Source organism: Peromyscus maniculatus, chromosome 18, assembly GCF_049852395.1.
Source record: "Peromyscus maniculatus bairdii isolate BWxNUB_F1_BW_parent chromosome 18, HU_Pman_BW_mat_3.1, whole genome shotgun sequence".
Classification (NCBI taxonomy): Eukaryota; Metazoa; Chordata; class Mammalia; order Rodentia; family Cricetidae; genus Peromyscus; species Peromyscus maniculatus.
The window spans coordinates 16,262,164-16,277,937 of NC_134869.1; the positions used below are offsets into that span (position 1 = coordinate 16,262,164).

At 43.0% G+C, this 15,774-nt stretch overlaps 1 protein-coding gene and 1 non-coding gene across 5 annotated transcripts in view; one reads left to right on the forward strand and one right to left on the reverse strand.

The window, feature by feature from the left end:
* The window catches only part of Apaf1 (apoptotic peptidase activating factor 1), a 90,224-nt gene that overhangs the window by 6,576 nt on the left and 67,874 nt on the right, over positions 1-15,774 (reverse strand). For 3 of the 4 annotated variants that reach the window (XR_013045828.1, XM_006979814.4, XM_076554623.1), the window contains 5 exons: positions 15,327-15,443; positions 12,748-12,873; positions 5,200-5,319; positions 3,834-3,959; positions 1,450-1,575 (listed from right to left, as the gene is read on the reverse strand). Coding sequence is in view for 3 of the 4 variants with exons in the window: in XM_006979814.4 (XP_006979876.1) it covers positions 1,450-1,575; positions 3,834-3,959; positions 5,200-5,319; positions 12,748-12,873; positions 15,327-15,443 (615 nt within the window). In the remaining variant the exon portion in view is untranslated. Of the gene's footprint in view, positions 1-1,449; positions 1,576-3,833; positions 3,960-5,199; positions 5,320-12,747; positions 12,874-15,326; positions 15,522-15,774 lie in introns of those variants that run through there. The other variant, XM_076554624.1, reaches the window with a different exon arrangement.
* Positions 9,511-9,615, forward strand: LOC121823842 (U6 spliceosomal RNA). The gene has a single exon (XR_006065484.1). It is a non-coding gene; the product is annotated as a U6 spliceosomal RNA (small nuclear RNA).

The following is a 15,774-nucleotide window of genomic DNA, read 5'->3' on the forward strand; positions in this document are numbered from 1 at the left end:
GTACCCTGCAAGTCCAAACCCTCCTGCTTCTCGGCATTACACCTACTGCTCTGTGAGTTTTAATGCCTCTCCTTAAAAGCAAGCAAACAGAAACAACAAACCTACCACCAGAAAGGAAAATATTCTTCTCAAAATTACTGGTTACCAAGGCTGCAGAGATGGTTCAGCAATTAAAAGCACGGGCTGCTCTTCCAGAGGACCCAGGTTCAATTCCCAGCACCCACGTGGCAGCTCATCTGTACCATCTGTAACTCCAGTGCCCGGAAATCAGACACCCTCTTCTGACCTCCTCAGTTACCAGGCATGCATGTGGGTACACAGACACAGATGCAGACCAAACACCGTACACATAAGAAAATAAAAATTTAAAATACAAAACTAGTTACCACAGCAGTTATCCCAGTGCCCAAGTTTTTCATTTTCTCTACACTTCTTCTAACACCACAAGTAATCTGGCTGCTTTTCCATGGTCTCTGATCCTTCAAGCACACAATACTTTTGACACTAGCTTTTATTTCCACAGACACAAAAGAAGAGGATGCCATAACTCTCAGAAAACTGTTCTCTAGGTGAAGCTGGCATAGTCTACATGTGCACCTTCAGAAGTTCGGGGGGATAAAAACTGGCTGCTCCTTTGGAGCCCCTGACAGAAATGTGAGCCTTAGTACATCTTCATTAACAAAGACAGACAGTCCAAAGGGGACTGTAACAAGCCCCAGAAAGACGCTGACTAATGGGCAGAGTTCTAGAAAGATCTCTACTTTGAACAATGAAAGAGCAGAATTTGCAATTCATTTATGAACCAACGGTTTACAAAACTAGTTTCTCCAAATTCTGCCACTAAAAGAACCTTTAGTTAATGTTAAAAAATAAGGTAAATCATTCACAAACAACAGAGAACCAACTGCAAATAGCTACTCATGTACATAGAAAACGTCAGTGTAACACTTATTTATTTTTTATTTTATTTATTTGTTTATTTGTTTGTCTGTTTGTTGAGACAGGGTCTTACTATGCAGCCTTGCCTGGCCTGGAACCCATTTTATGTAGACCAGGCTAGCTTTCAATTGAGACGCACCTGTCTCTGCCTTCTGAGTGTTGAGATTAAAGGTGTGCACCAACATGCTACCTGACTAACTCTGAAATGCATTCTTTCCTCCTGTGACATTGGCTATGAATATAGTGTGCACACGAAACAGAGCAAAGTATGCTCCATGCAACCAAAACCCTAGGACCTCTGCATTCCTGTCCCATTAAAAGAGGTCTCCGGTGTTAAACTGCTGTAATCCCAGGACTTAGGCTAAAACAGGAAGACCCGGAGATAGGCCAGGCAAGGCTGAATAGTGAGTTCTGGTCAGCCTCTGAAAAATCATCAAACAAGCAACCTCAGTGTGGGGAAGAATGGCAGCCCAAGCTAAAGGAGAAACTATCTCAGTCGGCCCAGCCTACCCTGATTTCTCCATTGTCGTCTCCGGTTGCCAGCAGGATGCCATCCAGAGAGAAGGCAGAGCAGCGGACACAGCCAGTATGACCCTTCAACTCATGAAGAGGAGAGAGCAGTTCAAAACTCCAGATCTGGAAGGCAATGAAGATTGTTTAGGAACGGCAAATACACTCTTCAAATATCTACAAGGCCTGCCCAAAGCGCTACACAGACAAAAAGTCAATCCCAGGCAAGTTCAAGCATTTGGTGGTGCCTACACTTTCACAAGATGCCCAGCTCCAACCACAACCTTGTCAAGTTTTGGGGACTTCCCTTTAATCAATTACTCAAGAATCAGAGTCGGCTTTCTTGTCTTTGTATTAATGCTCTCACAAAGAACAGAGAATTAGTTAAGAACAGTTGACAGGGTGAGGCAGACAGTCCACTCTACTAAATCCTTGTGACCTATGATAACTCCTGGCTTCTCTAGCTTCAGTTTCTGTGCTTGTAAAATGGGGTCAATGATTCCTATGGTGTGATGATTAAATGGGACTGCATAGGACATAATAGATAGTCAAAGCTCTTAAGAGATTGTCATCATACTGCCCAACAATATTATTGCTGGCCAAATGCTGTCTTTTTTTTTAATTTTGAGGCAGGGTCCCAGGCTGGCCTTGAACTCACAGAGTTCTCCTGCCCCTAAAGCTGTATATCACCAGACCCAGTTTGCTTTCTTTTCCTTCCAATATTCTCTCTGTGGTTCTGTTACTACCATTTGGCCAGGACGCACTGAAAATTACCATGTTCCAGGCATGGCCAACCAAGAACTTATGGTATGAGATGAAGTAGACATAGTCCCTTTCCTTGAAGTTCATGGTTTCACCAAGAAAGTGGACTCAGGAATACTTTGTGAACTGCTGAAATGCTCCAAAAACCACAAATAAAACAGAAGGAAAACTCTGAAGGCAGAGCAGCTAATGTTCCCTGAGAGTCAGAAAAAGCTTCACTGAAGAGCCAACAAGAAATGTAGGTCTAAAGTGACATGTCACAACTTGCACACCAAGATGGAGATGGGGGTAGGCAGAAAGAGGAAATGGCTGAAAAGGAAGGAAGTGGGTCTAAGAGCTTGCCTGTAAAACATCACATGAAAGGTGCTATCACAAGACCTTAAGTGTTAGAGGGGGAATTACGTGAAAGAATTGCCCAAGAGGCTGCCCACCAGTCAACAGGGAAGAAAGCATGGAAAACAAGGAAAAGTGGATGGAACCAAAACACTGAGCAATGAACAACAGCACCAAAGACAGCCAGATGATGACGTCACAACAAAGATGGAGGAAAAGACAGAGAATGGAGTGCTCAGTTCCCAAGCTGGAAGTGTAATTCAGAGAATTCCAAAAGTATCCACTCACACTAAGTGAATAAAAATTGTGTGTATTTACACCCCTTTCAATTAGTTTTACTGAACATAATATACAGTGGAGATTCTATTTGATTAGTTACAAATAAAAGGTATTTTTTTCTTCCTTAATACTTTAAGAATTAAGAATCTTTTTCTTAATCTTAATTCTCCATGAGGGAGAATCAGCATGATTAAATGTTATTCATTTAATCTATCCCATGCCAAATGAGTGCTAATGGGAATCCTCCAAGAGCTTGTGGCCTAGGACAGCTCACACGACCCTCTAGCTTTAGTTTCTATATGTGCAGAACTGGGACAATGACACCTATCACGTGACGATCAAGTGAGACTGCACCACATGTCCTAAAATATGAGACAGGCCCAGGGAGATGATGCAATCAGTGCACCGGCCTCACAAGCCCAATAACCCAACTTGGAATAAAAAGCTGGATGCAGTGGCTGCATCTGTGGGTCCAGCATCCTCAGGCAGGATGGGAGGGGGAACCAGGAAAATTGTCTGGAAGCTGCTGGCTCTGGAGTGCACAGCACAGCAAAAGCGGCAGAAACACTGAGAGACCCTGCTTCAGCAAAGGGGAAGGAAAGGACCCACTTCTACACACAGACACTGTGACTCCTGCAGGTTCCTTCTCTCTCCCTGTATCTGTCACATACGCACACAAAATAGTAAATAGTCTTACAAAATACAGATAGGGGCTGGAGAGATGGCTCAGTGGTTAAGAGCATTGGCTGTTCTTCCAGAGGACCTGAGTTCAATTCCCAGCAACCACATGGTGGCTCACAACCATCTATAGTAAGATCTGGTGCCCTCTTCTGGCCTGCAGGCATACATGCAGACAGAACCCCGTATACATAATAAATAAATCTTTAAAAAAATACAGATGATACAGGTATGTAAACAATCTATCACTCTCCTGCCTTACATTGTTTAGACTCATAACACACAATCAATACTGCAAGTTTTATATGTGGACACTTAAGTGACTGACTGACCTTTGCAGTCTTATCAGCAGAGGTTGATGAAAACTTGGTAGCATCAGAAGAAATATCACAAGAAAGCACTGTACCCTGATGGCAAATAAAGTCTTTTTCTATTCTTCCAGTAATGATATTCCATACCTTAAGGGAGAAAAAAAACGATTAGGTGATGCAAAGATTAGGTGATGCCTTTAAGGACATTTTTGCCATACATGATGGAATAATTCCCCCAAGGTAAGGACAAGTTCAAGGCCAACCTGGGCTGCACGGTACTTCAAGAAAACAATAATGGGGGTGGATCTCGGTGGTAATGTTCACTTAGCATGTACAAAGCCTCACGCTTGATTCCTAGAATCACAAAACAAGGACAGGGAGGGGAAGGGAAGATGGACACCTTGAGATGTGAGGGGACGGTGAGAGGGGACTGGAAAGACTGCTCCACAGTTAAGAAGACCGGCTGCTTTCCCAGAGGATCTGGGTTTGATTTCCAGCACCCACAAGGTGACTCACAACCATCTGATTCCAGTTCAGGAAATCCGCTGCTTTCAGCCTCCGTGGGTACTGTGTGCATTCGGTGCACAGACATACATGCAAGCAAAACACTCACACATATAAAAATAAATACATCTTTTTTAAAAAAAAAACACAATCACTACAAAACACACCCAAAAAGCAAGCTTTAGAGCAGTACCTGTCCTGCTCTCTTGGGTTTCCTTCAGCATGAATGCTTACAAACAGACAACAGATGTAGGTGACGGCAGTGTACAGAAAACAGGCAAAGTGCTGACATTTTTTCACTTAATTACTTTACATTCATGGGCTTTAAAGCTGCCACAATATAATTACTGCAACATCAGAATGTGTTCTTTAAAAGAACAATCTGGGGCTGGGGCTGGTGGTGCACAAGCCTTTAGTCACAGACACTCAGGAGGCAGGTGGATCTCTGTGAGTTCAAGGACAGCCTGGTCTATATATCAAGTTCCAGACCAACCAGGGCTACATAATGAGATCCAATTTCAAAATACATACATACATACATACATACATACATACATACAGGTGTGTATAAATTCTTTTGAAATCTGGTACTCAGATCTGGAAAGATGGCCTAGTAGTAAAGATCCCTAACTGCTCTTCAAGAGGACCCGGGTTCAAATGTCAGCACCCAACTCACAGGTATCTGAATTTAACTCCAGTTCTAAAGGATCTGATGCTCTTTTCTAGCCTCTGAAAACACCAACCATGAATGTGGTGTACAGACATACATACAAGCCAGACAGCCATACACACAATAAAATAAAATAAAATACATTTAAAGAGTATTTTCAAAATAATTTAAAAAACAAAAAAATACATTTAAAAAATCTGGGATTCAAATTACCTTCACTGTTCCATCAAACGACCAAGAAAGCAATCTTGAATTTTTCAGGAGCCTGAAGTCCTTCACTGTTTCCTGATGGGCTTGCAAAAAGATATAACCCTCCGACTGCCAATTCCATACCTGAATATCAAAGAAATAAGTCTGTCATAAACCTCCCCCAATAATGTCCCACTGGAAAGAGGTATGCATTCTCTCATCGAAAGTCTTTTTATCTTCATAGTATTTCAAACAGAGAAGTACCAAAGAACATTGTCTCTGTGTTTTACAGAGAGAAAACGTTGAAGCTAATTAGCTTGATGGGGGGACAAAACAAAACACTTTTTCTCCTAAATAACATTTGTTTTCTTCAGTTGCTTAGAGAGTAGTTAATTAAACCACAAGATAGAAAAAACCCACAATATGTCAGTGAGCTCACCATCTGATTAAATTTTCCAGAGGAAATTATTCCAATTACATATCTGCAGATTCCCAAGCCTGCACATGGGGTGAGTCTGCAGACCCTGGCTCCAGTGAAGTTCGCCCTACTGCCCAGAAGGTCCAGTGAGCCAGGGAAGTGAAAACACGGGTCGTAGAGTTACCAAGCTTCAAAGTCTTAGACAGCCCCTAATGCGACTCTCAAATAAAAGCAGCAGCGGTAGGCACTATTATTTCACATGCAGCTTAGGCAAGAGGCTCTTAGCCACGAGAGACAAGGAAGACTTGAAGCAGTGCCAGCAACTGGAACAAAATAAGCAAACAGGAACATCTGAGGCACAGCAGTGAACAGAAACATCTATGTCCTGTCAATATGCAGAATGCCCATTACTAAATCAAAGCAATAGTATTTAGTGGTTTTTAAATTCTGGACTTCACTTAATTTAACAAACATGTTTCCAAAAGGCAAATGTGAATCAAACAAGGACCTACCATGAACAAATTTATGAAATAAGACATAAAAAGGAAAAAAAATCTTACATAAAGGTTTTACTACTGAAGTAAAAGTACTGTGAAATTCAAAACAATGACTCCTTCAAAATGGTCTGGCAGAGGCCAGCACTCAAAGCATGTGAGAGGAGAAGGAGCTGGAAAGAAAGCTCTGCAGTTAGAGCACTGGCTGCTCTTGCAGGGGACTTAGATTCCATTCCCTGCACACACACAGAGGCTCCCAACCACCCGGAACTCGTTCCAGGAGATCCAACACCCTCTTCTGACTTCCAAGGGCACCAGGCACACACACATCACACATACATAAATTCAGACAAACACTCATAAAATAAATAACCCTTCTTAAAAGTTTAAAGAGGGGTGGCTGGAGAGATGGCTCAGTGATTAACAGCACTGACTGCTCTTTCAGAGGACCCGGGTTCAATTCCCATCACACACATGGCAGCTCACAACTGTCTGTAACTCCTGTTCTGGGGAATCTGATACCCTCACACAGATATATAGATATAGATATAGATAGATATAGATATAGATATATAGCTATATAAGTGCAGGCAAAACACCAATGCACATAAAATAAAACTAAATTTTTTTTAAAAAGAAAGAAAGTCAGATGCACAAATTGAGAACTTTTCAAATGCAGTGAATGAATTAAAAAAAAAAAAAAAAGGTTGGAAAAGTATTGAAAGACCCACAGAATCAACTAAGCAGGGCTCATAGCGGCTCACAGAGGCTGAAGCAGCATTCACAGAGCCTGCGTAGGCCTGCATGCATGCATGCATGCATACATACATACATATATACATACATACACACACACAAGGTTGTATAGCTTGGGGGTTTTGTGGACTCCTAACAGTGGGAGAGGAGGTGACTCTTGCCTGTGCTCAGGACCCCTTTCTTCCTACTGGGTTTCCTCACCCAGCCCTGATATAAGGGCTTGTGCCTAGTCTTACTTAGTTCATCTTGCTATGCCGCGCTCCGTTGCTATTGCTGGGAGGCCTGCTCTTTCATGAAGGAAGTGGAGGAGGAGGGGAGGGGGAGGAGGAGATATGAGGGAGAGGGGAGGTGGGGGATGGAGGGAGGGAGGCTGTGGTCAGGATGTCTTGTATGAGAGAAGAAAAAAGAAAAGGAAAAGGACTGAAAGCAAGTCCAAGTCCAGTGACCACAGGGGAGCAGATGGCTTGCAGAAGAGCAGCAGCTCCGAGGGCCAGCATGCACACCATCGGCACCACCACGGCCATGTGCACCATCGGGCACCACCACAGGCACGCGCACCACCGGCACCGGCACCACCACAGCCATGCGCACCATGGGCACCACCACGGCCATGTGCACCATCAGCATTCTGGCTCTGGTCTGAGTGCATGACAAACAGTGCAGAGATAACTTCAAGCCCTCTCCTAGCCAGCTAGGCAAAACTATAAAAGCCATGCTGAATCTTACTTCCCTTCCTGTTGCTGGAGGGCTTCTCTCCAGCTTCCACCAAGCCCCACAGTCCCACAATCCACGTATAAAATAATCACTCAGATGCTTATATCACTTATAAACTGTATGGCCGTGGCAGGCTTCTTGCTAACTGTTCTTTTATCTTAAATTAACCCATTTTTATAAATCTATACCTTGCCACGTGGCTGGTGGCTTACCAGAGTCTTTACATGCTGCTTGTTGGTGGTGGCTGCAGTGTCTCTCCCCCTTCTTCCTGTTTCCCCAATTCTCCTCTCTCTTTGTCCCGCCTATACTTCCTGCCTGGTCACTGGCCATCAGTGTTTTATTTATATAGAGTGATATCCACAGCACCTTCCTTTAGTCTCTGCCACACACAGCAGCCATCTTCCCACCAGGCCTTGGCTCCTGATCTATCTCTTCCTGTCTTCCAGCTGGGGACATTCATTCAAAGAATCGGGATCCCCAGGATTAGGCTCTCTGTGTGCCAGCGAGTAACTGCGGGGGAGGTGCTAGAAGTGACCGTGTTCTAAAGGAGCATGGGTGGGTCAGAAATTTCAGCATTCTAAGAACTCAATGACACACGCTGGGGACTGTGGTAAGGTGCAGTGACATGGACTTTTCGGGCTCCCCAAATCATACCAGGAGGTCATGGCGCCCTGTATGGCAAGGCCTACCCCTAAGCCATTTCCACTGGAATGTCCTGGCTCCCTCCTTTCCTTCTGGGTTGAGCAGACTTGAGGACCAATGGCTGCCCGTCACACACTCTTCCCATCTTAACAGTCTAGGCCGTGCCTAATTCAAAGTGCATCCAGTCCTGACCGGGTTTTTCCTGCTGCTGCTCTCTACTCTGGAAACCAGAGCCTTCCTGAGCATGCGCGACAAAGAGCCCGCGAAGGAGATTAGTAGCTGTCTCAAAGACACTGTCTGACAAGGCAACAACGTGGTGCTTTTCACTGGACTCACACATACTGTGTTAAGTGAATCACCTTGGTATAACAGACAAGGTTGCACTAGCATTGTGCAACGGCACTGAAGTTGAATTAGGGACGTCTACCATTATCAATAACTTGTGTGAGTATACACACCATAGAACTTGTTCAACTACTGAAATAAAATTCAATTTTAAAAAAAAAGCTGGCGGGGGTGGGGGGGGTGGCGCACGCCTTTAATCCCAGCACTCCGGAGGCAGAGGCAGGTGGATCTCTGTGAGTTTGAGGCCAGCCTGGGCTACCAAGTGAGTTCAAGGACAGGCTCCAAAGCTACACAGAGAAACCCTGTCTCAAAAAAACTAAACAAAAAAAAAATAAATAAATAAAAATAAAGCTGGCTGGGCACGCCTATAATCTGAGCACTGGGGAAGGTCGAGGAAGATCACAGGTCTGAAGCCAACCCGGACTATACATCAAGACCCAACAGAAAGACACAAAAACAGTAGTAAGTAAATAAATACTAGATTTCTTATACCTGTGAGAACCAACATATTTTTATGGATCAGGTAGGCATAGCTAATACATGCACTTCATTTACCTCAAGGTAAAGAGTCAAAAGCTACCAAAACAGGACTCAGTTCCCACAATGTTCAGGTGGGGTTATTCTTCTACTTCTAGCAATGACTTAAACTTGACAGAGATTGTCTAAACCTGTCTCAGGCTGGGAATACAAAACTCCATTCAGTCATTTACTAAAACAAAGCCAGGTATGGCGGCACACACCATATTCCCAGAACTTGGGCAGAAGAGGCAGAAGGATCAAGAGTTCAAGGCCAGCCTTGGTTACATAGTGAGTTCAAGACCAACATGAGCTACATGACATCAGACTTAAAAGATCATGACACACACCCACACCCACACCCACACCCACACAAAAAAAACTCAACCCAACATTTCTTAGAAATACCTACAAAGCGTTCCATTATAGGAACCATTACTACCCTGTAAATGCTTGCTTTGGCAGCACACAATCTAAATCAGAACTACACAGAGAAGATTAGCATGGACCCTGTGCAAAAATGGCATACAAATTCATGAAGCAGTCCATTTTTTTTTTTTTTTTTTTAAGAGAAGGTCTATGTATTCCCAGCTATCTTGGAACTCACCTTGTAGACCGGGCTGGCCTTGAACTTACAGAGATCCCCCTGTCTCCGCTTGCCAAATGCTTGGATTAATGGTGTGTAGCACCACACCCGCAGTAGCCCATATGTTTTAAGGCTCACAGTCTGAGCTGCATCCCTGGAATCCACATGATAGAAGAGAACCATTTCCTGCACATTGTACTCTGACCTCCACATGGGCTCACATGACTCCATGACACGCTTGAGTGTGAGCACCCACATAAAACAGACATCTTTTAAAAGCCCTGTATATGTAAAAACCATTCTGAGCAGTCCAGAAAAAGATGAAATACAACTTGTATTTCTAAAAATAACTCTAATTCCAAAAATTCTTTCTCCCTCTGGCTGAGAATATCTACAAACAGGTCATAAAATCTTATGAATTTAAGTTCACTCCGCATACAATGTCCCAACGGGATTTATCTGATGTAGTTAAGTTTCCCTCATTTCAAAGACATCTGGAGAGGAAGAAATATGACTATTATATGAGTTTCACAGCTAATAAAGAAGCATCATGGGAGCTTATAATAAAGTTTCTGTATTGAAGCCAAATTTCATTCCAATCCTACATCTTCACAAAGACAGAACATAGCAAGATTGGTTTAAAAAAAAAAAATAGTTCTTAATGGCGTAGTTAAATGTTGCCAACACAAGAAATATGTGCTAAGTAAAACCAGAAGTATGACCCAAAAGTAGAACTAACTAGGATGGGGAGTGGTGGTGCATGCCTTTACCCCAGTGCTCAAGAGGCAGAGGCAGGTGGGTCTTTCTGAGGTCAAACCCCACCTCAGCTACATAACAAGACTAAAGTGAGCCTGAGCTGCCTAGTGAGCCCTATCTAATTTAAAAAAAAAAAGGAATTCTTAAGCATTAAAAAATGTAAAAACTGAAGAAAATTCTAGAATACAGAACACAGTGTAGAGAGTGTAAATGGGCTAGGGGAGGAGGACGAAGACTCCAAGTGTTGTGGCACATATCTAACTCCAGGAAATGGAGGCAGAAGAATCTGAAAGGTCATCCTCAGCTATGTGATAAGTCCAAGTCCAGCCTGGGCTATAAAGGACCCTTCCTCAAACAATAAACTGATGGGTGATGTCGTTCTGTATGCTGTGAATATGTGTTGCTCTGATTGGTTGATGAATAAAGCTATTTGGCCAATGGTGAGGCAGAATAAGGTTAGGCGGGACATTCTATCAATAGAGAGAGGGGAAAGACAGAGCAGAGAAGGCGCTGCTAGCCGCCACCAGAAGAAACAAGATGTAAAGGTACCCGTAAGCCATGAGCCTCAGGAAAGTATAGATTTACAGAAATGGGTTAATTTAAGATATAAGAGCTACCCAGCAAGAAGCCTGAGCCACTAGGCCATATCATTTGTAAATAATCTAAGCCTCTGTGTGTTTATTTGGGTCCAAGCAGCTGTGGGACTGCGGGGCCATTGGAGCTGGGCAGGACCAGAGAAAACTTACAACCACAATAACCCAGGACACAAGGACTGGCTGGGAACCAATATATACATAATGGGCTTTACAAAAAAGAGAATCAGATTGGACCAGAAAAGGAAATGGGGAAAGAAGAAATAATTCAAGAAAAGTCTGAATTTAAGAATAAGTTTCCTTGAAAGAAACTACCAAAATGAACAAAATAATGGAAGGCACATCATCACGAAATTTCAAAATTCTGAGGCCACAGAGAAGACTTTGAAATCTTCCAGAAAGATTTAAAACCTAGAATGATGGTGCACGCCTTTAATCCCAGCACTGGGAGACAGGGGCAGGTGGATTCTGCGAATTTAAGGCCAGCCTGGTCTACAGAGCAAGTTCTAGGCCTGGCAGAGCTACATAGTGAGATCCTGTCTCAATGACAAACAAAAAAATCAGAATGACTTTAGATTTCTCAATATAAATTGTGGAACTTAGGGGGGAAAATGAAGCAATATCTTTAAAGTTTGAAGGTGAAATAATTTCCAGCCACACGTAATCAAAGACTACATTTTTCTAAACTCTATTACGATAGGAACTGCAACCATGAGGCGTGGTGGGGCATGCCTATAATCCCAGCACATAGGGAGTTCCAGGACACCCTGGCTCCACAGTAAGAGCCTATTCTGAGGAAAACAAGGACAGGCATTGCACTCCTAACACACTTTAGTACAGTCTGCTCAGTCACAGTGACAGCACTCAGAGCTGCAGGGATGGCGGGTCTGATCAACGGCTCTGGGTGCACACATGCACATGTGCTGGAGACAGGAAAGGAGGACAACTGCTATGTCCTCACTATTGGGAAGTCAGCAATTCCCCACGTGGAGAATTAGAAACAGCACTGCAAGCATGCCATATGGAGGAGGCATGAAGGTAAACATCAAAGACAAGATCCGAAAGATCTAAAAATACCTAAATATCTAAAAGCCACCAGTTACGGTAGTTCTGAAGAGTAAGAAATGGGGGAGGTCTAACCTCCCCAGCAAGCCTTGTCCTACCACAGTAGTGCTGAAGTATGTGTACTAGAACTTAATAAAAGTGAATTTTCTTTTGGCAAAAGTTTATCACCACAATAAATATGATTCTAATAAGATCGTATAAATTGGAGCTGGGCATGGTGGTACATGTCTACAACCCCAGCACCCACATGGCAGAGGCGGGAGGATTGCTGAAAGTTCAAAGACAGCCTGGTCTGCACAAAGCAAGTTCTAGGCCGTTTGTTCTCCATAGCAAGGCCTTGTCTCAGGAAAAGAACAAAGCATTCAAGTCAGAATTCAGTCATGAGAATAAATTAGATAAAAGTGGCAAAAATGTATTTACTCATGTAACTGTGAATATCAAGACAGGAAGGATTCCAATGAATACTTAACACAGAAGAAACAACCTGCTCAGTGAACTGCCACCATGCCACACCCACAAAATATATGAAACATAAATGGACTCTATAAACCCTACGTGTACAGTGGGAATGTACACCCAAAACAGTAGGTTTAAGTGAGCAAGCTTTAGCACAGTGTTCTTCTGATACAGAAGTGTTCTTTGTTCCTCCCTCTAACGGTACAGATGTTAGTTCATTCATCCTCTCACCTGAATTACAGAATCCTCAGAACTTGAAATCAGGGTCTTCCCATCAGCTGTGAACTGGATGTGCCGCACAGCTTTCTTATGTCCAATCCTAGAACTGAAAACTCTGTTGTTTGGAAGTTCTATAACCTTCAAGACAGAAAACCACCAAAAATTAATACAAAGAAATGAAGCATTATTTAGGCACAATGCATACATGTGTATGCCATGCACACCTGTCCCCGCACCCCGGCCACCCCGTACAACCAAGTGTGCACTAGGATGGCCAAATGGCGGTAGGAACCAATGGTTCCTGAGTGTTCAACTACCTGAGTCATCAACCAAGGGACAGTCCGGGCTCAAGCCTCCAAAATAAAACGGTAACTTATGACAATGAGAAAGAAGAAAGGATAAAAACCCTGGATAAACCAAGGCAAGCTCTTCGTCAAAGAAAAAAAAAATGAGGAGAGATAAAGATGCCAAGGGCGAAGGGCGATGGGGAGACTGGAGAGCAGCACACAGATAACAAGCCTTTGAAAGGCCAAACACAGATTCAGAGAGCGGTAACCGGGCTGGTGAGACGGGTCAGTGGATAAAGCACTTGCTGCATAAGCGAGAAAGAACCTGAGTTTGACCCCAGGACCACAGGCTGGAAGGAGAGAAGTGACGCCCCCACAGAGCTAGCCTCTGACCTCCACACCATACTGCGGCCTGTAAACACACACGTACAAAAATGTTTACGTTGTAACACAAACTCAAAAGATGGCGACTACATCAAAAGTGCTCTCAAATGAACTCATATGGATGTATGTGCATGTGTGTATTTTTATTTGCCCAAGATAAAATGATATATTAGATGATGCTGTAACACAAGATTCTAGAAATCTAACCCATACATTGCAGGGGAAATGAGCCCTCAAAAAAGCAAAGAGGAATTGGGTGACTGGGCCTTCTCAAGGGAGAGGGTTGACAGACAGACAGACAGACAGACAGTATTCCTACAGGGAAGCAGGGTCACACTGACTGCTGAGCAATTCCTTCAGAAACTCACACTGGAGTACTAGGCTCTGTCACTCAGGAAAGCTGTGGAAATTAGGAGATGAGACATCTGTAAAACAAGAGCCACAGCATCCAATATCCAGGATGCTGGATGTCTGAGAGCATCTGGAACAGTATACAGTTGCTAGGGAAGACCATTTAAAATTATCATTTTAAACATTAAAAATCAATCAAAATAGCCAGATGTTGGCATTCTTACACGGTTCATAATTTATATTATGTGAGGATTGTGAGGAAGAGTATAGAAAAAAGATGTATGGATTTTTAAAAACTTTTTAAAGGTTTGCTTTTATTTCACAGGTATGAGCTTTTGCCTGAATGCATGTCAGTGTACCACATGTACACCTGATGCCTGTGGAGGTCAAAAAACAGCCTTATATGCCCTGGGAATGGAGTTACAGGCAGTTGTTAGTCATCATGTGGGTACTGGGAATCAACCCAAGTCCTCTGAAAGAGCAGTAAGTGTTCTTAACCTCTGGACCATCTCTCCAGCCCCAAAGCACACACGTCTTATGAGGTGTTTTTTCTTCTTTTTTTAACTGAAAGGCAGTTTCAATGTGCTAAAATGGTAAAAACAGGAAGACTAAGATGCTGAGTTGGCATCACAGTAAAAAGGAAACCATGGGCCCATTCAAAATAAATACTACCCAGCAGTACAAAAATGGGGGCTGGGAGAAAATAAGGAAACCTGTTGTTATCCAATGGTCCTGACTTTACAAACAACTGTCGGACACTGCCACAATCTTAACTGAATGCACAGCAATGTGGCTGCTCAGGGAGACCTAGCAGTCGGACATCACCTCCTCTTCACTGTGTGTATAAGCTCCTCTTGTAGCTCCTCTTGTAGGATAGCTTGACCTGGAGAACATTTGTGTAATCCCTTATGAAAAGGAACCCATGGTAAATAAATGTGGCTAATGCCACAGTCTCAATAAACTAGGAGACAAGCCCCAAATGCCTGGGTGAGGAAAAATGACAAGGACCAATGGTCTCTAAAAGTTATGCAACTAGATAACAAGTGATAAGGTTTGTATGGGATAAGGGTCAGAATATTTTTATACAATATGATTTTCATTATAATACCTTTCCTGGGTCAGTCCCTGATTCTTTTATTTATTTTGTCTTGCTGAGTAAGTTCAGGATTTCAGGTGGTGGACAGGTACACACCTAACATCAAAGGTAGAAATGTAGACAGGACAGTGGACACAGAGGGGCCCTGTACTGACTTTCTCAAGAACCTGGAAATGACATCACATGACTATTTCTAAGAGGGGGGAATGCTTTTGTATAATTGGTTAAACCTGTTTAGTTTTTTTAAATATGAATAAAATAGCAAAACAACCAGATAGAGAATAAGAAACACAGAAAGCTCGAGAAACAGTGGTAAAGGTCACGTGAGGAGACGCTAACCAGGTTAGGATGCACAGTCTATGGAATAATGACCACTAGATGTCAGAAAGACCTGTCTGGTACATGGGTGTGCAGTGCCAAGCAGATGATTAAACATAACTCTGGTCACAGCTCTGAGGACTAGAACTGAGTACCTTAATGGCTCCATCTTCATCTCCAAATGCAACATACTCAAGATGTGGACTTAGGCAACAGCAACTCACTTGAGCTTCCGGCAGGTAATCAATCTGGCCCGTTTTTCCAGCAATGAGCTAATGGAAAAGAAGGCAGTCAGTCATTAGCTGGGGTGTTCATCTTTCTGTTACTACTCTTCAGCAGAGAGACTTCAACTGAAAAATAAAAGCAAGCATGGAAAATAACCAAGAGTTCTCAGGGAAACAACAAAGACTGACTCCTAACTCAGGAGCTCTATTTAGCAGCTGATGCTTTCATTTTATTCCTCTTATGTGGCTCAAATACATTTTTATAAAATAAAACAAGCTTTAAAAAGGTTTGAAAAGCAGCTGCTGTGCCCACCACCTGAGACACATCTGTCTAATATGCAGTCTCACAGCTAGCCCCATATTCTGTCTTTTATTTCTT